Genomic DNA, 21414 nt, shown 5'->3' with positions numbered 1-21414 from the left:
TGGGTGGACAGGATGTGCAGCAGGGGGACTGGCCCTGAGTGTCTGGCAGATTGTGGGCGCGAGAGACAAGAGGTTGTCTTAGAATCTGGCAGGGCACATGAATATACATTTGAATGGGTAAAACACAAATTCTACCCAAAGCAAGAAAATGTCAACTGAGAACTTAATGGCCTTGCTGAAAACCCAAAGTTAATTTCCCCCCAAAGCAATGAAGAAGACTGAAAAGAAGCTAGCGCTGGTCTCTGGGGGAGAAAGGATTTTTGGCAAGGGTGCAAAGTGGCTTATTGCGAAACTCGAGTTTTGGGTTGGAAAAAATAAACACAAATAGGAGGCTGCAAATGTGTGAAGGTATTTGAATTAAAATATATTCCTGCCTATAAAAATCATCTTATGGGGAATTTGTGATTTGAAAAGTAGATTATCTTATGCTAAATAAGATTATTACCTTCATTAAAGTATTAATAAGATTTGGTATTTCATTGTAAACTAAGTTTAGGATAACTACCCACTTAAGTTAATGGGTTTATCTTCCCAACTCACAGATAACAAATTATTAAGATCGGCTCATTTGTTGTCTATTAGTTAATTTTTAATACCCAGAAACTGGAGGACATTATGCATGCATATTTCTTCAAAGACGCAAGTATCTTTTTTATTACTAGGTATCTTTTTAACTATATTGAGTTTACCTGTTGGGTTTTTTCCCCTAAGAGATCTTTGAGACGGGCTGCCCCTCAAGGTTCCTGCCAGGCATAGATTCTCTGTCGACCAGTCCAGGGAATGCTGGCCGGTGGTCATCTTACGTGGAGAAACATGTTCTGCAGCTACCAGACCGTTGTCATGCCCCGTTCTCCTTGTTGTCGTTTTAGTGACAGCTATATTGTGCGTGTCAAGGCTGTGGTTATGACCAGAGATGACTCCAGCGGGGGATGGTTCCCACAGGAAGGAGGCGGGATCAGCCGCGTCGGGGTCTGTAAGGTCCTGCACCCTGAAGGCAATGGACGAAGCGGCTTTCTCATCCATGGTGAACGACAGAAAGACAAACTGGTAATAGCAGACGCACGACTCGCTGGTTAAATAGCAATGTCCACTTTCTTTGCGTTAAAAAAAAAACTCTTCTCTGGCTTCAAACTCTTGCAAAAACTTCAAAAGCCCCCACTCTGGAGCTGGTGCCAAATTTTAAAACATAACCTTCCCTTTCCAGCTGTTGACCACACACTATGTAGCTCAGATACTTAGAAGTATATTTAGCTGTCTTGTTTGCATCTTTGATTAATCAAGACTGCTTTCTGTCCTTGCAATGAGGTATTCAAAACAAAAGTCCTTTATTATTATGACTCAAATAATCATACTTAACTGTGAAGCCAGAGTTTTAAAAATGTAGGGTTTGGCCAGGTATGGCGGCACATACTTGTAATCCCAGTACTGAGGAGGCTGAGACAGGAGGATCTCAAGTTTAAGGACAGCCTCATCAAGTAGTGAGACTCTCAGCAACCCAGTGAGACTATGTTTCAAAAAATTAAATAAAATAAAATTGGGCTAGGGGATGTAACTTGAAGGTGCAGTGCCCCTGGATTCAATCCCTAGTATTACACACACACACACACGCGCACACACACAGCACAAGAGTTTTCTCGTGGATCTTGCCGTTGAAGTTTGGATGGTAGAAGGTCCAGTACAAAGGCAGAGAATTTTATCTGCCATTTGTGTCCTTCTAAATAAGCATTTATCCCCAGGCGTGGTTGTGCAACCTATAATCCCAGGACTTGGGAGGGTAAGACAGGAGGATCACGGGTTCCAGGCCGGCCTCAAGAACTCACCAAGACCCCCCTGAAACTTAGTGAGATCCTGTTTCAAAATAAATTATGAAGTAGGGCCGGGGTGTAACTCAAAGGTAGAATGTCCCTGTGTTCAACCCTCAGTACCTAAACAAATAAATACATAAAAACTAAAATCATCTGAGAGTGTAGCACAGAAGTAGAATGGCCCTGGGTTTAGTCCCTAGGACCCAAAATAAATAAATCTGTTTATCTACAAGGCACCATAGCTTTTATTCCTAAGTAACCAGTAAAACATGTTCAGAAAAAGAAACTTAACAAAAAAGCAGTGGTCTCACATGTCTAAAAATAATTGAGCATGCTTATATATAAATAAATCCTTGAGAGTATCGTTATCTTCTAAGAGTGGAAGGATTGATAGTTGGTTACATACAGTCTCATGAAGGAACTTGGACGTCCAGGTCTTCGTTACGATGGTGTCTGTGATAGGAAGGAATATAGAAAAAAACAAGTCTATTTTAAGTTAGTGGTCCTAAACACGAAAGATTACTCTTGTCCGTATTTGCTCATGGAGTGTACATATATATATTCAGAAGCCAACAGATGATCCCAGATGTACATAGTGGGCCAGGCTCTCTCGGAGAGAATGCAGTCCACACCAAGACTGTCAGTGTCACATTCAAGACCCTTTATAACAGCGTACGTTAAGTTTTATGTGTTGCGCATGTAGATTTGATTTTCTTAGCATTTAAAAAAAAGTTACGCCAGGCGTGGTGGCGCACGCTTGTAATCCCAGCATTCAGGAAGCAGAGACTGGAGGATGGTGGTTTGCAGACATCCTCAGCTACTTAGTGAGGCCCTCCACGACTTAGTGAGACTGTTTGAAAATAAAGAATAAAAAAACAGGGCAGGAGCCGGGCGTGGTGGCGCACGCTTGTGATCCCCGCGCTTGGGAGGCAGAGACAGGAGGATCGCGCAGGTTCGAAGCCAGCCATGCGCGCTGGCTTATGAGACCCTGTTTCCAAATAAAAATGTAAAAATAGGTCTGGGAGTGTACACCGGAGGTAGAAGGACTTCCAGGAACCCCAGTACCACCAAAAAAAAAAAAAATAGGGCAGGGAGTGTAGGCTTAGAGGAAGAATGCCCCTGGGTTCCATCCCCAGTACCACAAATAAGTAAATAAATACTTATAAAATAGATAATACAGAACAATGTATCAGTGTCACAAATGAATTAGCAGAAATTCCTTTTTTACACTTGGCTCATTTCCGAAAAGTCAAAGGGGGGGACACAGCTAATTTTAAGAAGTATCTACTCAGGAAGCTCTCTAGGTACTGCTCAGATGATTGAAACATTCTTATATGAGATTTTTGCAATAAAGGCAGTGTAACCACGGTACCAACAAGTGAAATAACTATTGTTTCTCTAGCGCTTACCAGTGCTAAGTACAATGCTTGCCCTTTGGTTGAGTTATTGTATGCTAATAGCAACTGTAGAGTTATAATTTAAGAAATTAGGATTCACAAATATTTCTCGTTCTTGGTGATTTATTTTGGGGACCTGGACTCAGTATTTGATATCCAGTCATGTTGACCCCAAAACTGAACCAGAGTCACAACACACACAACCCTTTGATGTTGTTTCCCCCTTGTACGTATTTTTATTTTTCATCTAGCTGTGCTCAGAGTTTGGTAGCCAGCGTCTCATTTGTTTTTCCCTTTAGAAATGCTCTGGGGCTGGATGTGGTGGCAAACACCTGTGATCCCAGGACTTGGGAGGCTGAGACAGGAAAATTCCCAGGCTGAGACAGGAAGAATGCCAGTTCAACGCCAGCCTCAGCAGCAAAGAAAGACTCTTAGCAACCTAGCCAGATCCTGTCACAAAGCAAAAAATAAAGTAAAAACATAAAAAGGCCTGGAAGTGTATGGAGCTTGGAGGTAGAACACTCCTGGGTTCGATCCCTAGTACCATTTAAAAAGAAAGAGAGCCAGGTGTGGTGGCGCACGCTTGTAATCCCAGCATTCGGGAGGCTGAGACCTGGAGGATTGTGGTTCGCGGACAGCCTCAGCTACTCAATAAGGCCCTCCGCAACTTAGTGAGGCCCTGTTTCAAAATCAAAAATAAAAAATAGGGCAGGGGGCGTAGCCCAGAGGTCAAATGCCCCCGGGTTCCATCCCCAGACCCAAAAAAAAGAAGGAAAGAAGGAAGGAAGGAAGGAAGGAAGGAAGGAAGGAAGGAAGGAAGGAAGGAAGGGAGGGAGGGATTTTCTGGGCTTTGGGATAGCTCAGGGGTAGAGTGCTCTTTCTGATAGAAGTTGTATAAGTAGTAGTTGTTCCAACATCAGTTCTGAATTTCAGGGTGTTGTGGAGTTTTATTTTGTTTGTTTTTAGTTACATATTGGGACTTGTGGGCTTAACTGTCATTATTACCATGGGAAAAGAAACATGTATTTTATATTCTCCCATTCACAAATAACCGGATCATTTTGGAAGTTGGGGACAATAAAGCTTTTCCAAGACAGTGTACATAAATTGAAACTTTCTAGCCGGGCATGGTGGTGCCTCCTAGCTGGGCATGGAGGCTGAGACAGGAAGGTCACAGGTTCGAGGCCAGCCTCCGCTACTTAGGGAGGCTCTTTGCAACTTAGGGAGGCCCTGTTTCAAAATAAAGAATAAAAAATAGGGCTGGGAGTGTAGCTCAGAAGTAGAATGCCCCTGGGTTCAATCCTCAGTGTCACACACACATACACAGACACACACACACACACACACACACACACACACACTTTCTGAGTTAAATCTTATTTTAGATAGAGTTTGTTTACTGTTTAAAGAAATTGTGTGATAAACTTCCTTACAAAGATAGATCACAAAATCTAGAGTTGATTGTACCAATCCTGCCTTGGTTTCGTTTATTGAGATTCTCTGGTCACTTTTGGTAGGAATTAGAGCTGGCAAGGATCTTTGAAAGGCAATTTAGCAAGATTTTATTTTATTTTTGTGGTACTGGAGATTGAACCCAGGGCCATCCTACCTCTGAACTACACCCCCAGCCCTATTTAATTTTTATTGTGAAACAGGGTCTCACTAAGTTGTAGAGGGCCTCAGTAAGCTACTGAGGCTGGCCGCAAACCTACGATCCTCCTGTCTCAGCCTCCCAATTACTGGGATTACAGGGTTGCCCCACAATGCCCAGCTAGAATTTTAACTTTAAATGTGCTTAACTTTTTACCTAGCATTTTATATCTTAGAACATTATTCTAGCTAGGCTTGGTGGCGCACACTTACAATCTCAGTACTGGGGAAGCTGAGACAGGATTACAGGTTCACAGCCAGCCTCAGCTACTTTGTGAGGCGTTCTGCAACTTAAAATAAAGAATTGCCAGGCGTGGTGGCTCACTCTTGTAATCCCAGCATTCGGGAGGCTGAGACTGGAGGATCGCGGTTCACGGACAGCCTCAGCTACTACTTAGTGAGGCCCTCCGCAACTTAGTGAGGCCCTGTTTCTAAGTAAAGAATACAGAATAGGGCAGGGGGTGTAATGCAGAGGTCGAATGCCCCTGGCTTCCATCCCCAGATCCCCCCCAAAAAAAATCAGGCTGGGGGTTTAGCTAGGAGGTAGAATGCCCCTGGGTGGTTTAATCCCAAGCAAACACACACACACACACACACACACACACACACACACACACACACAACACACATGAACACTATCCTATAGAAATAAGCTTAGACAAAACTGGTGGACAGCAACAGTTCTTTTTTATTTATTTTTATTTACTTATTGTGTGTGAGTGTGTGTGTGTGTGTGTGTGTGTGTGTGTGTGTGCCTGGGGATTGAACCCAGACCCATCCTTCCTCCAAGCTACAGCCCCAGCCCATATTATTTTTTGTTTTGAAGCAGGTACTGTGTTGTTGAGAGTCTCCTTACATTACTGAGGCTGACCTTAAGCATGTGATCCTCCTTTCTCAGCCTCCCAAGTACTAGAACAACACTGCCACCACACCCAGCTGTAGGCCTTAGCTATTTTAGTTACAGGATTCCTGTATACTTTAAGTTTATGAAGTACCCAAAGACCATTCTTTGTTTTGGCTAGTTAGAGCTATTACTATTTACGATGTTAAAATTAAAGCTGGGCGTGATGGTGCAGGCTTGTAATCCCAGCATTTGGGAGGCTGAGACTGGAGGATCACGGTTTGTGGACAGCCTCAGCTACTTAGTGAGGTCCTTTGCAACTCAGTGAGATCCTGTTTCAAAATAAAGAATCAAAAATAGGGCTGGGGGTATAGCTTGGAGATAGGATGCCCCTGGGATCCATTTCCCAGTACCACAAAAAAAAAAAAAAAACACAATAAAAATAGGGCTGGGGTTGTAACTTGGAGGTAGACTCTCCCCAGGGTCCAGGGTACAATCCCTAGTACCACCAAAAATAATAATAAAGCTGGATTCTAATATCTGTGCATGCTTGTAATCCCTGTGTGTGGTAGCACAGGCCAGTATTTAGGAGACTGAAACAGGAGGATTGCTGTTTCAAGGCCAGCCTCAGCAATGAGCAAGACCCTGTTTCAAAATACAAAATAAAATAGGACTTGGGGTGTCGCTCAAAAGTAGAATGCCCCTGGGTTCAATCACCCATACCACCAAAAAAGAAAAAAGAAAAAAAAAATCTATGTATCTATGTACATATACATACATACATATATAGATGTAGATTGAAGTGTTATTAAAGTAACCAACTACAAATTACTCAAACATCCATTAGTATGGAGAATGGTTGAATGAATCTCATACACCCATATTGAGAACCTTACTGCCTTCTTGTATCTCTAAAACCTGTGTCTTTTCTATGTTATGGTGCTGGGGATCTAGCCCAGGGTCTCCACCATACTAAGCTCATGCTCTACCACTGAGAAATACCCTCATCCCGTAAGACATGTTTTTAAAGAAAATAAAAAGCAAGTTGCTAAACAGTTTATAGGTGTGGCTACATTCAAACGTGTATGAGCCAGGAGTGGTAGTGCACGCTTGTAATCCCAGTACTTGGGAGGCTGACACAGGAAGATCGCAGGCTCACCGCCAACCTCAGCTACTTAGGGAGACCCTGTTTCAAAACAAAAAATGGAAAGCAGGGGCGTGAGACAGGAGGATCCCGCAGGTTCGAAGCCAGCCTCAGCTGGCTTAAGAGACCCTGTTTCCAAATAAAAATATATTTAAAAAAAAATAGGTCTGGGAGTATAGCCCGGAGGTAGAAGGCCCCTGGGTTCCATCCCCAGTACCACCAAAAAAAAAAAAAAACCAAAAACAAAAACAAAAACAAAAAACAAAGAATAGAGTCGGGTGTGGTGGCACATGCTTGTAATCCCAGCATTTGGGAAGCTGCGACAGGAGGATCACCGTTCGAAGACAGCCTCAGCTACTTAGTGAGGCCCTCTGCAACTCAGTGAGACCCTGTTTCAAAATAAAGAATAAAAAATAGGGCTGGAGGTATAGCTTTTAAGTAGAATGCCCCTGGGTTCCATCCCGGCACCTAAAAAAGAAAAAAAAAGAATGGAAAAATAGGGCTGAGGGTATAGCTCAGAGGTAGAATGCCCCTGGGTTCAATCCCCAGTACCGCAAAATAAATTAAACAATAATAAAACAATGTGTATGCTTACACACAAGCTGCTGTTCATATCTGAAGAAGACATCGCCAGGGAATTAGGGTGCTGCCCGTTATAACGACAGCGGGTGACACTGGAAATGGGAAGACGGGAAGGGAGTCTAGAGCATCTCTTTTTTCATCTACATTACTTAATTTATAGTTTGCATTTCTCATGTCAAATTTTAAAACATACACATCTTTTAAAAAAATATTTTTTAATGCCTGTAATCCCCAATACATTGGAGGCTCAGACAGGAGGATTCCAGATTCAAGGCCAACCTTGGCAACTCAGCCAGACCCTACTCCAAATTTACCTTTTTTTTGGTGGTGGTACTGGGGTTCCTGGAAGCCCTTCTACCTCCAGGCTACACTCCCAGACCTATTTTATATTTTATTTGGAAACAGGGTCTCTTACGCCAGCACGGCTGGCTTCTAACCTGCGCGATCCTCCTGTCTCCGCCTCCCAAGCACGGGGATTACAAGCGTGCGCCACCACGCCCGGCTACAAATTTTTAAAAAGGGCTGGGGGTACAGCTCAGAGGTAGAATTCCCCTGGGTTTAATTCCCAGTAAACACACACACACGCACACGCACACGCACATTTTTAAAGCCGTTCTCAGGTTTTACATCCCTGCCTAAATGTGTGTATGCCAAAACTTGACCCAACAGCTGACATCTGTTCTAAAGATGAATACATCTGAACTTTCTCATTTTGCTGTTAAACTTAGGTTTGCTCTGGTGTTAATTTGCTCAAGAGGACAGAAGGAGGTGGTGTCTGATCTCTCCCCCTCACCTAATTTAAGTGGCTGAACTTACTTGACTTACACTTTTCTAAGAAAATATACCTTTGGAATCATTTTTAAAGTTGGACAGTGTCAACCAGGGACTAATTTTTTTCACCCTAAAATACAGAAAATTTGATTTTTATCTTTGCAAAAAGTTTATTTTGAGATTTTTCAATTGACTATTAAATTCTAAAATAGATAACATTTGTTAGTTAAAGGCTTGGTTATTTGAATTCCCCAAATTTGGAATGGGGCTGGGCTGACATTTAGCTGTTGTGCTATTCTTAGGGAAAATGGCCACGACAAGCAATTTTACCATAACTGTTGTCTTCTTTCAATATACTGTCATAAAGTTAATTGCTTGGGGTTGCTTAATATACCAGTTTGATTGCTATTCTTATTAATTTAGGGATCATTTATTAGGCAGCGTTGAATTTCTTTTTGTTTTGACATATCCTTGAAATTTGTGCTCACTTAAAATTATTCTTTACATTGGGAGGCTGAGACAGGAGGATCGCGGTTCAAAGACAGCCTCAGCTACTACTTAGTGAGGCCCTTTGCAACTCAGCGAGACCCTGTTTCAAAAATAAAGAATAAAGCCGGGCGTGGTGGATCACACTTGTAATCCCCGCGCTTGGGCGGCAGAGACAGGAGGATCGCGCAGGTTCAGAGCCAGCCTCAGCTGGCTTAAGAGACCCTGTTTCCAAATAAAATATAAAATAGGTCTGGGAGTGTAGCCGGGAGGTAGAAGGGTTCCATCCCCAGTATCACCAAAAATAAATAAATAAAGAATAAAAATAATAATAAAGAATAAAAAATAGGTCTAGGGGTATAGCTCGGAGGTAGAATGCCCCTGGGTTCCATACCCAATATTGCAGATAAATACATACATACATACATACTAAAAATAAATAAAAATATTCTTTCCAGCCAGGCATTGTGACACACGCTTATAATCCCAGTATTTGGGAGGCTGACACAGAAGAATCCAGGTTGCAGCCAGCCTCAGCTACTTAGTGAGGCCCTCCATAACTTAATGAGACCCTGTTTCAAATTAAAAGATAAAAAATAGGGCTAGGGGTGTAGCTTAGAGGTAGAATGCCCCTGGGTTCAAGTCTCAGTACCGCAAAAAAAAAAAAAAAATTAATAAATAAAGATGTTCTTTAAAGTTATAGCAATTTGGACAGGCCTTTAATCTTGCCCTTTACTTAGTCTAAGATAACAAGGTCACCTTGTATTAATTGTAGAGCAATGCCAGAACAAGACTGAAGCTATTAAATCTCAGCAAAATCATTGTGGTGTTTATAATGAAGCCATAGGAATAAATGTAAATAGTTTGAGGTTTTATGAAAAAAGAATGAAGCTTCTATTCACAAGAGTGCAATGCTTTTTTTATTCTATAACGTTAAATAAACTCTGGTGTCTTTTTTTTTTTTTTTTTTTTTTTTTTTTTGGTGGTACTGGGGATTGAACCGCTTTATAACTCTGGGCTATACCGCCAGCTCTATTTTTTTAGTCTTTTTATTTTTGAAACAGGTCTCAGGTCTCACTGAGTTGTGAAGGGACACACTGAGTAGCTGAGGCTGATCCTCCAGTCTCAGCCTCCCAAATGCTGGAATTACAAAGGTGCGCCATTATGCCTGGCTCTAAACTGGTGTCTTTATCAACAATCGCTCCATGCTGGATAAGGAGGGAGTTATTTTATGATATGTCTTAGCATCTAAAATTAGGAGAACAAGCTGGGCGTGAAGGCACACACTTGTAATCCTAGTACTTGAGAGGCTGAGACAGGAGGATCACAGGTTCGAGGCCAGCCTCAGCAAGTTGTGAGGCCCTCTGCAACTTAGTGAGACCCTGTTTCAAAATAAGGAAAAAATAGGGCTGGAGGTATAGCTAGGAGGTAAAATTCCCCTGGGTTCAATCCCTAGCACCACAAAAATAAAATAAAAAGGAAATTAAATTAGGGGAACAAGATTGGCACACATGAAACTGTTAGAGTTCTAATGAAATCGGGTACAACATTGTAAAGTTAGCCAGACGGACACAATAAATACCTGACTTGGTGATGGAGCTGCCTCCAGAGTGAGTGTTACCCTGTCAAGTTTCTCGATTATTCGTGTTTTCTAAGCACATTCTCCTTCTCACTGATAGCACTGCAGTTATTTTCCATCTTAGAGATAAAAAGATCAAGGGTCTTGGTCGAGAGATAAAAGGATCAGTGAAGGTTATGGCTAAGGAGAAGCCAGTTCTGAGCCCAGATTGTTGGGGAAATGGAGCTCCTTCCAGAAATCCAGTGTAGAGTTAGCAGAGTCCCCGCTCCGGGTGGTAGCAGCTGAAATAGAATCGAGAGAGAAGATGTTGGAGGACAGATGAAGGGAAGGACTTGGTGGTTCTTCCTGCAAAGGGTAGAGCCAGCGGAGGAGGCGAAGATGGTCACAGAGATTTTGAGCCAGAGGAAACTCGTGACAGACATTGCACAAAGGCTAGCGGCTCGGTGGTAGAGTGGTTACCTAGCATGTTCAACCCTTGGTATGGCCAAAGAAAAAAGTACTTTTCAACTCATTTAATTTAAAGAGTCCCAGGAAGCAACCCATTGAGGCAGGGAGGAAAGATGGAGGAAAGGCTGTGGTTAGAACAGACCCAGGGCCTGGACCTCGCTCTGCTCTCACTGGGGCAGGAGGAAGAGTACTGCCATGCACAGGAGCGTGGGGGGGGGGTCGCCAGCACAGGCGCCCCCACCAGAACCTGGGGGCGGGGGCGGCACAGATCAGGCAGCCAACAGGAAGCCAAGTGTGCCGCCCGGTGGAGGGGCTCGCCGTGAAGGCAAGGAGGCTTCGGTAGTGACGATTCCCAGTTAGACTTCTGTAACCAGACCCATCATGGCTGTCCCACAAGTAACCAGCCTGTGTGTTTCAATCCTTCAGGTGGTATTGGAATGCTACGTAAGGAAGGACTTGGTCTACACCAAAGCCAATCCAACGTTTCATCACTGGAAGGTCGATAACAGGAAGTTTGGACTTACTTTCCAAAGCCCTGCCGATGCTCGAGCCTTTGACAGAGGAGTGAGGAAGGCCATCGAAGACCTTATAGAAGGTACCGAACTTGTCACTGCATCCCGAGTGGGCCGTGGGAATGCGCCACGTTCTTTTTTTTATTCCGATGGTCTACCATTGTGTATCTGTGGTTTATTTGCAAGAGGGTTTGGGGCCAGGTTAGTAGATGCCAAAACCTTTCAGAACATCCGAGGAAAGTAATGAGAGTAATAGGAGATGGAGCCTGGAGGAATCCCAGCTGAGTTTCAGACTGTGCCCAAAGGAAACAGTCTCCACCCAAATGAGTTGTGACTGCTTTCACTTTTTCCTGACGGTTGCAAAGGCTTTGGCCTGGTCTGTCTTGGAGCAGAAGTAGAAAACGGATTCCTGTGGACCCAGATTGCCCCAGGTCTAACCACTGTTCTGAAATGAGAGCCCAGAGTAGAAGGCTGCCACTGACAGTCAAGGAAAGGAAATCTGTTGCTCCCGGCGCCCTGGTCCATGCAGGCCGGACTCGCAAGTGCGGAGTGAGCGTTTTTACCTCCGGTCCTGGCCTGGAGTAGACCCTGGGCCACCAGTTCTCATGGTGGGCTTGGCTACAAAGTCTACAGGTGCAAACATGAACTGTCTCCTTTAGCACAGTAGCAAGTTTCAGGATTAAAGTGCCAAGGCCAAGAACTCCAGGGTGGAAGAATGATCAAACAGTGCACCAGGCATGGTGGGGGACACCTGTAATCCCAGTGCTTGGGAGGCTGAAACAGGAAGGGTATCATAGGCTCAAGGCCAGCCTTAGCAGGCCCCTGTTTTGAAACAAAAAGAGCTGGGGGTTTGGCTCAGAGTTAGAACACCCCTGGGCTCAATCCCCAGTACCAATAAAAAGTAAAAAGTCAAATATATCTTAATGCCAAATTGCTTAAGAAATGAACTGTTCTGAAGTAACTTCATTGTGGATTTGGGGAAAAAGAAAAGCAAATCTAGAAATTATCTAACATTATAATCAGAGTTAAGGCAATTCTAGCTAGGACATGAATCCATTAACAACAACCACAAGATAGACCAAAAAAAGATAATTACCGTGGACAGCCTCCTCAGCTACTTAGCAAGGCACTTTGCAACTCAGTGAGACCCTGTTTAAAAAAAAAAAAGACTAAAAAATAGGGCTGGAGATGTAGCTTGGAGGTAGAATGCCCCTGGGTTCCATCCCCAGTACACACACACACACACACACACACACACACACACACACATAGTGTTCACACTGGGCATGGTGTCGCACACTTGTAATCCCCGTACTTGGGAGGCTGAGACAGAAGGATCACAAGCTCTCAGCCAGCCTCGGCTACTTAGTGAGGCTTTCTGCAACTTAGTGAAACCCTGTTTCCAAATAAAGAATTTTAAAAAATATATAGGGCTAGAGATGTAGCCAGGAGGTAGAATGCCTCTGGGTTCAATCTCCAGTATAAGGAAAAAAATATATATATATATATTTGACCAAGCCAGTGGTGTATGCCTGTAATCCTAATACTTGGAAGGCTTAGACAAGAGAATCATGGGTTCAAGGCCAGTCTCAGCAACTTAGTGAGACCCAAGGCAATTTTGTGAGACCCTATTTCAAAATAAAATAGGACTGGGGTGTAGCTCAGAGGTTGAACACCCCTGGGTTCAATGACCAGTACCAAAAAAAAAAAAAAATGACCAAGAAAAGGGAAGAGTAGAAAATAAATCTCTTCTGGGATACCTGTCTCTTTTGCAAGCTTAGATGTTTTCCTTTTGGCCGTCTCTTTAGCCAAGTTGACTCCCGTGTTACAGGGTGGGAGGAAATAGAGCCGTTTTGCTGATTTTGCAGAATGGAGAAAAAGATGAACAAGGAATATGTTGAACTTTAAAGACTCGAGTCATTTCATGATGGAATAAAGTGAAATTTTCTGTTAGGAATATCAGTTTTGACCTGGAAAAGAAAAGAAATCTCCCTGAGGCTCTGGTGTTGTAAAAGAAAACCTCCTCGCCCACAGCCCAGGTGTGCGCTCAGAGCGTGTCTCCCGCAGTCGGGTTTAATGCACAGAGGTCTCTGGTGGAACTGGAGATGACCTTGGAGCTATTCAGTCAATGCTCCCTCGTGGGTAAATGAAAAGACTTACTTAGCAAATCTGAGTCCTGTTTCCCCAGTAAGATTGTGGCTGCTCTGGCTTGGGGTGTGGGGAGCAGTTACTGCTCTTCCTCCTACACCAGTCGCTGCAAAGGCTGGGCCCCGCGTGCCCGCAGAGCCAGTGGGCAGGCCTGCCTCCCCTCCACTGTGCCCATGTGGGTGCCGATTCTCTACTGTCCGGGGCAGTCGTTTGAGAGATTAACTGAGAGCCGATTGCAACGTTAAAGAGTCTCCCAGCAAGAATCAATTTAATCCCAGCAACTCAGAAGGCTGAAACGGGAGGATTGCAAGCTCAAAGCCAGCCTGGACAATTTAGTGAGATGCTGTCTCAAAAAAATAAATAGGGCAGGGGATACAGCTCAGTGGTACAGTGGCCCTGGGTTCAATACTTAGTACTGGAGGGGAGTGTAAATTAAAAGCACTTAATTCCCAGGCAACTTGTTTCTGCAGGCAAATCACACACAAGAGATGTGGAATGTGGTTTTATTAAAATATACTTTTAGCCAGGCATGGTGGCACACGCTTGTAATCCTAGTACTTGGGAGGCTGAGACAGGAGGATTGTGTTTGAGGACAGCCTCTGCAAGTATGCAAGTAGTGAGACTCCCATCAACCTTGTGAGACCTTGTTTCAAAATTTAAAAAAAAAAATAGGGTTGGGGGTATAGCTTGGAGGCTGACTGTAACTAAGTGCAATCCCCAGTGCCACAAAAAATAAAATACACTTTTGTGTGTGTGTGTGGTACTGGGGATTGAACCCAGGGGCATACTACCTCTGAGCTACACCCAGCCCCATTTTTTTTATTCTTTGTTTTGAAACAGGTTCTCACTGAGTTGCAACAGGACTCTCACTAAGTAGCTGAGGCTGGCCATGAACCTGTGATCCTCCTGTCTCAGCCTCCCAAATGCTGGGATTACAAGCGTGTGCCACCACGCCTGGCTTAAAATACACTCTTAATAAAATATATGAGCCGGGCGTGGTGGCACACGCTTGTAATCTCCACGCTTGGGAGGCTGAGACAGGAGGATCACACAGATTCGAAGCCAGCCTCAGCTACTTAGTGAGGCTCTCAGCAACTTAGTGAGACCGTTTCCAAATAAAATACAAAAAAGGTCTGGGAGTATAGCCCAGAGGTAGAAAGCCTCTGGGTTCCACCCCAAGTACCACCAAAAAAAAAAAAAAAAATATTACATATATATACACACACACACATACACACATATATACACACACATATATATATTAAATAATTGGATTTAATGTAACATTTGTGTTACATTTTTGTCTTTTCAGGTTCAACAACATCATCTTCCACTATCCACAATGAAGCTGAGCTCGGGGACGATGACGTTTTTACAGTGAGTGTCCTTTGTCTTGCTTTCCGCGTCAGAGGGTAAACAGTGAGAGAGAAGGTCTTCTTAGCGACCCTTGCAGCGTGGCGGTGCTGCTGCTGAGAGGCGCCATCAGAGGGCACGGTCTCGTCCCTCAGCTCTGTGCACTGGGTTTGCCCTGATGCCCGCACTGCAGTGGTAGCTCTCCTGAACCTGCCCAAAGTTCCCTCAAAGTCTTCTCCCTGATTTAGAGTGACCGGCTGCTCTGACTTACCCAAAATAGTCCTGGTTTTAGCACCCCAAGTCCCTAGTTGTGGGACACACCTTCATCCCAGGCAAACCAGGACGGCAGGTCACCCAGCTTAGACTCTTCTGTTCACACCCACCTGGCATGCAGAGGAAATGCCAGAAGTGCCCGTCCTGGTTAATTCCACGTCTGATGAGACAGTCCTGGAGGCTGCGTTGAGGTTAGGCCTAAGTGTTCCCAGGGAGGAAAGGCGCCCAAGTCTCCACACAGCCTGAGGTAATGAGATGGAACTGGAGACAGAATGATTTCTCTTCTGATTACCTCTTGGTCTAAATCCTGTGCTTCTAGAAGTTAATTAACAAATAGCTCATCGCCTGCCTGCTGCATGGTTGGAGAAGAAATTTGCTGTCGGGCAGCATTTTCAAACTTGGGGCCTTGACCCCTGGAGAGTACTGCATCTGTGTGACCTAGAACACACACATCAGTAGATACCTGAAAGCACATTGTCCTTTATGTCTGCATTCTAATTTTTTTTTGTTGTTGTTTCTTTTTTTGTTTTGCTTTTTATTATGAAACTTTGCAAACACAGAAAATTTTAAACATAATGAATACCTGGTTTTTTTTTTTTTTTTTTTTTTGTGTGTGTGTGTGTGTGTGTGTTGTTATTGTTGTTGTTTGTATGTGCGGTACTAGAGATTAAACCCAGGGGTATTCTACCTCCAGCCATTTGTAGGTTGCTAAGAGTCCTGCTATGTTGCTGAGGCTGTCCTTGAACCTGTGATCCTCCTGTCTCGGTTTCCAAGTACTGGGGTTACAGGCATGTGCCACCATACCCAGCGAACTATGGCTCCTTTAACAGCTGATACCTGTATATTCTAACAGGCAAATACCTATATATTCCACGCATAGATTAAACAGTTGTAACATTCTGGTACATTTGCTTGATGCATGCTGTTATGTGTACAGGCCTATATGCGCAGGCGCACACACACACACACACACACACACACACACACACACACACACACATCTTTGCTGATTCATTTGAAAATAAGTTTCCCCTAAATCCTTAATCATGCGTCTGCTAAAAAAGGTATTCAGAGAGGAACTCTAGGCTGGTGAAATTGCTCTGTGTGGTACTTTAATGGTGGATGCATGTTATACACTGTCCCAGCTCATGGGATGTACACCAAGATTGAGCTCTGATGGACAGTATGGACTCTGGGTGATGGGGCTGTGTCATGTAGGTTCATTGTAAAACATGTACCCTGGTGGGGGGTGTTGGTAACAGGGGAGGTTATGTATTGTGGGGATGAGGAGTAGCTAGGGGCTCTCTGGACCTTCCATTCAATTTTACTTGTAACCTGAAACTCCAAAAATAATCGGTTATTTTTTAAAAATAAGACATTTCCCAGTGCAACCACAATAGCATTACTATCCCTAAGAAAATCAATGGGAATTTCATAATGCCATCTAATATCTACCTTTCAGTTACCCAGTGATCCCAAGACTGTCTTTTGTAAGCTAGATTTTATTTCATAGTCTAAAATAATGGGTGGCGCACGCTTGTAATTCCAGCACCTGGGAGGCTGAGACAGGAGGATCGCGCAGGCTCGAAGCCAGCCTCGGCTACTGAGTGAGGCTCTCAGCAACTTAGTGAGACCCTGTTTGCAAATAAAGGATAAAAAAATTGATCTGGGAGTATAGCCCGGAGGTAGAAAAAGCCCCTGGGTTCCACCCCCAGTACCACAATAAATAAATAAATACATAAATAAATACATAAAATAATGAGTATAACTGATTAAACTTGTTCCCCAGTTACTTGTGGTTTGCAGCAAGCGATATGGGAACACTCCTCTGGGTCTCCAGAGGTGTGTGAGCCATGGCTCCAGCGCTGCCGAGGTAATGGGTTTGCAGAGAAGCACTTGGCCACAGAAAGGTCTGAAAACTGCACTGTGTAAAGAAGAGATGGAGGAAGAGTGTGGGCCAGAAAAGAGCCCGCCAGGAGATGGGGCTGGCCTGGACTGGGGTGGCGTTTGAACGGGATCCTGGAGCCAGAAGCAGGGCCCAGCCTGGCGCGCTGGGTGCGCGGGGCGCAGGCGATGATCTCGGTTGTTCTTCCCTGGAGTGCACGCGTGGCGCGCAGGCTTCCTCTCTGCTCGGAGCAGATCCTCTCAACAGTTGGCATGTCGCTTACTTACATCTGTTCTTCCGTCACGTTTCGGGAGACAACAGCAAGAGGGTTAAAAGGTGGCTTCCTGTGCTCCAGAGCGAAACTCATTCCCAGCTGCTTCCCAGCTACCTGCCAGAGGTGATTTATAGCCGCGGGAGAGGGGCAGGAGGAGAGGATGATGGAAGCCAGGATCCCTCCCGGTTTTGTCCTTTCATCCACAGGGGATCCGCGCGCAGGTCTAGGGTAATGCCGAATGCTGTCGGAAAGCGTGGACACAGGCGCTGGGAACACTGCTCAGGACCCTCCCCCTAAGGAACTGCAGGCCTGACTAGGTGGTCCGCTGCCCTCAGCCATTTGTCTACAAACAAGGACCCATTAATAATGATGCCTCCTTCCCCAGGAAGAGGGCACCACCAGGCCATTGCCGATGAGGACACACCCCAGGGAAAGCCTGGAGTGCGGCAGGCGACAGTGCCAGGTCCCAGTCATCCTGTGTTCTATCCCTAGACTTTCTCTCCCAAAGCAGGAAATAGGCCCGAAGTCTAGAGCCCAGGGCGAGAGCAGCGCTGTGCTGCCCGTGCGGTCCACAGCTTCCTGAGTTGCGTTGTGTTCTAAAATGGGGAGGCAGATGTTTAGAACTTGGAACTCATTTATCAAGGACAGGGTATAAATATCGGGATAAGACCCTCCCACGATATACGATGAGCCAGAATTGTCATTTTTCTAAGAGAACAGCATGGGAAAGCCTTCAGAGAGTTGGAAGTTGAGGAACCAGGGGTGGATCTTCTGTTTCCGCTGCCGGAGCCAGAGGTTTTTCTGTTTCGGGAGACTCCTCGGGGCCAGGAGGAAAACAGGATACTGTGGACAATATGTGGATGCGCACGGGCACGGGCGCTCCTCTAACTTCTGTGTCGGGGAATTCTGTGGTCTGGAGAAGGTTCCAGTGTGTCCCCTGAGGGTTGGCGTTCTAGAAGTTTGGTGCCCGGTGAGGCGGTGTTGAGCGACGGAGGGTCCTTGGGAACGCTATCCTCAAAAGAGATTAACATGGTTCTTGTGGGAACCCTGCTTAGTTTTCAAGAAGAGAGAAGTACGCCCAGCCACTGCCAGCCTCTCTGCCTCCCCATGTGCGAGATGATATCGCTCTTACCTCTGTTTCTGCCATTATAGTTCCATCTGCAGTGGGGCCCTCCCCAAAGCCAAGCTGATGCCAGTGCCATGTTCCTGAGAACTGAGAGCTAGGTAAACCTCTTTTCTTTATAAAGTAAGCCAGCTTCAGGCATTTCGTTTTAGTAGTAGAAAACAGACTGGCGCAGGGCATGAACCCTAGTGGAAGGAGTGACCCTGCCTCACTCCTCACATGGATGGTTGTATGAAATTGGGTACTCACAAAGTGTGGGCTGTCTCTGTTCATGCCTCCCCAGCTCTCACAGTTATTCCGGAACCAGCTTGCCCCCCCGGCTTCTCAGGACGGCAAACCATTGGGCAATCCTGGCAGAAAATGCTGGGCCCCTGCGCTTTGTCGCCATTGCAGACACTGTTTCCTCTGTCGGCTTCCCAGCCTCACCCTCTCCTATTTCAGGCCCCTGCCTGGTGCCCGCCCCGTCTTTCCTTCCAGCGCCCCCGCCAGCAGTGCCCGACCACCCCAAGATGTGGCTACTCATCCTATTTATATTTCTTGATATTTTCCCCTCCTCCAGTTACTCCTCCCCCTCCTCTTCTTCGTTTTTCCTCCTTTTCTTCCTCCTCCTTCTTATTTTTGTGGTACTGGGGGGTTGAAACCAGAGCCTTTCTTCCTCTGACCTACACCCCCAGCTAGCTTGCTGACAGTCTTGCTGGGTTGCTGGAGTTTTCCTGGAACCTGAGAACCTCCTATCGCAGCCTCCCCCGTTCGGAGATTACAGGAGTGTGCCGCTACCCCGGCTCCCAGAGCACTTGGTTTTGTGTTTCTCTCTTGCCATTTGATCCTACCCACCTTTTCCTCTTCCTTTCATATTTCATTTGCTGAATGAATGAATCTGCAGCTTTCGGACTGTAAGCAGGGCATTTGTCATTGTCTCCACAATCTGATACCGCTGCCTCTGTAGGCGTCCAGTGAATGGGGCATCTGAAGCCCGGATAGTGTGTTTCACAGCCATAGATTTTCATGTTTTATTCACGTACTTTATTGATATCCTGGGGACTATTTAAAGGGTGGTGATTCTGAGGGCTTGGGTTCTCTGTGGGTTCTCCCTGTATTTTTAAAAAGATTATTTGTTTTGGGTACTGGAGATTGAGCCCAGAGACATTCTACCTGTGAGCTATACACCTCAGCCCTTTTATTATTATTGTCATTATTATTATTGTTATTATTATTATTTTGGCAGTACTGGGATTGGAACCCAGGGGCATTCTGCCTCCAAACTATGCCCCAGCCCTTTTTTTTTTTTTTAATTCTTTATTTTGAAACAGGGTCTCACTGAGTTGCAAAGGGCCTCACTAAGTAGCTGAGGCTGTCTGCGAACCCGGATCCTCCTGTCTCAGCCTCCCAAGTAATGGGATTACAAGCATGTGTCACCTCACCAGGAGTTTGTTTGCTTGTTTGTTTGTGTGTTTTGGTGGTACTGGGGTTTCTGGAACCCCTTCTACCTCTGGGCTACACTCCCAGACCTATTTTATATTTTTATTTGGAAACAGGGTCTCTTAAGCCAGCAAGGCTGGCTTCGAACCTACACAATCCTCCTGTCTCCTTTTTTTTTTTTTTAATTTTAAAATAGGGTCTTACTTAGTTGCTGTCAGTCTCACCAAGTTGTCTAGACTGGCCTCAAACCAGCAATCCTCCTGTCTTGGCCTTCCAAGTACTGAATTTACAGGCATATGCTTTCACTCCAGGCTTTACATTGGTTGTTTTTGTTTTGTGTGTGTGCGGTTCTAGGTATTGGACCCCAGGAGCATTTTACCTCTGAGCTACACCCCAACCATGTTTTATTTATTTAATTGATTAATTTTTTAAATGTTTTTATTTTTATGCTTATCTATCTTCTTGTGTGTATGTGGTACTGGGGTTTGAACCAGAGGTATTCTACCTCCGAGCTACACCTCCCAGCCATATTTTTATTTTGAAACAGAATCTCACTAAGTTAATAAGAGTCTCATTACTTGCTAACACTGTCCTCGAACCCATGATCCTCCTGTCTCAGCCTCCCAAGCACTGGGATTACAGGAGTGTGCTGCCATGTCCAGCTCACCTTGCCTTTTTTTTATTTATTAATTTTGTGTGTGTGTGTGTGGTACTGGGGTTCCTGGAAACCCTTCTACCTTCGGGCTACACTCCCAGACCTATTTTTTTATATATTTTTATTTGGAAACAGGGTCTCTTAAGCCAGCACAGCTGGCTTTGAACCTGCGCGATCCTCCTGTCTCCGCCTCCCAAGCGCGGGGATTACAAGCGTGTGCCACCACGCCCGGCTCACCTTGCATTTTTTAGCTCTGCTTCTGCTCCATGTGCAGTTAGGATTGGAGCCACCAGGAATGGCACTCCCCACAGCTGGTTCCTGCTCAGATGTCCCGTCCTCCATCCCCTCCTCCTTGCCACATGGTCCCTACGTGGCCCGCTCCTGCACAGCGGGCCTCGGTTATAATGTGAGTCTAGCTGCGCACAGACGTGCAGCTGGCGAGGCTGTCTTGGGCATCACATGTGGATGCATGATGGACTCCACTGTCTGGGCCTTGCTAAAATTTGTAAGCTGAGTAATACAAAGAACATAAAACAACAAAAGAGGGTAACATTCTGCACCGGGGGAGGTTAGGACTTTGTGGAGAGTTCCCACACTCTGACCAACAGCTTTGCTTTCAAATCTGAGTCAGGACTCTTGAGAGGGACAGAGATAAGAGCCCTCAAGTAGGCTCCCTCTTGTCCTTGGCAAGTCTCGAGGGGCCCGTGTAAACCGATGAGCTTAGCTCCCTGGATGGGCTTGGTTAGTTTACTCCCCAGTTTAGGACGGACTTCCCCCCAGATCCCTCCACTTGAGGATTCTGAGGCAGAGGGTTGGAGCTGGCAAAGAAAAAGGTTTAGCCAGGTGCAGTGACGCATGCCTGTAATCCCAGTACTTGGGAGACTATCACAGGTTCATGGCCAGTCTCGGCAATTTAAGAAGACACTGTTTATGTTATATTTCATATATATATATATATATATATATATATATATATATATACTAGTACTAGGGTTGATTTTATTTCATACTTGGAAACAGGGTCTTATTAAGTTGCTGAGAGCCTCACTCAGTTGCCAAGGCTGGCTTTG

At 45.1% G+C, this 21414-nt stretch overlaps 1 protein-coding gene across 1 annotated transcript in view; it reads left to right on the top strand.

Moving 5' to 3' along the window:
• SPRED2 (sprouty related EVH1 domain containing 2) overlaps positions 1 to 21414 on the top strand; it is a gene marked incomplete at both ends in the record, with an annotated part of 121296 nt that overhangs the window by 78521 nt on the left and 21361 nt on the right. Inside the window, 3 exons of the mRNA XM_080711378.1 lie at positions 870 to 1047; positions 11129 to 11297; positions 14675 to 14739. Of these exons, the coding sequence (XP_080567504.1) occupies positions 870 to 1047; positions 11129 to 11297; positions 14675 to 14739 (412 nt within the window). The remainder of the gene's footprint in view (positions 1 to 869; positions 1048 to 11128; positions 11298 to 14674; positions 14740 to 21414) is intronic.

The sequence above is a fragment of the Muscardinus avellanarius genome (assembly GCF_963383645.1).
Source record: "Muscardinus avellanarius genome assembly, chromosome: 15".
Classification (NCBI taxonomy): Eukaryota; Metazoa; Chordata; class Mammalia; order Rodentia; family Gliridae; genus Muscardinus; species Muscardinus avellanarius.
This window is presented reverse-complemented; position numbering and strand designations above follow the sequence as displayed.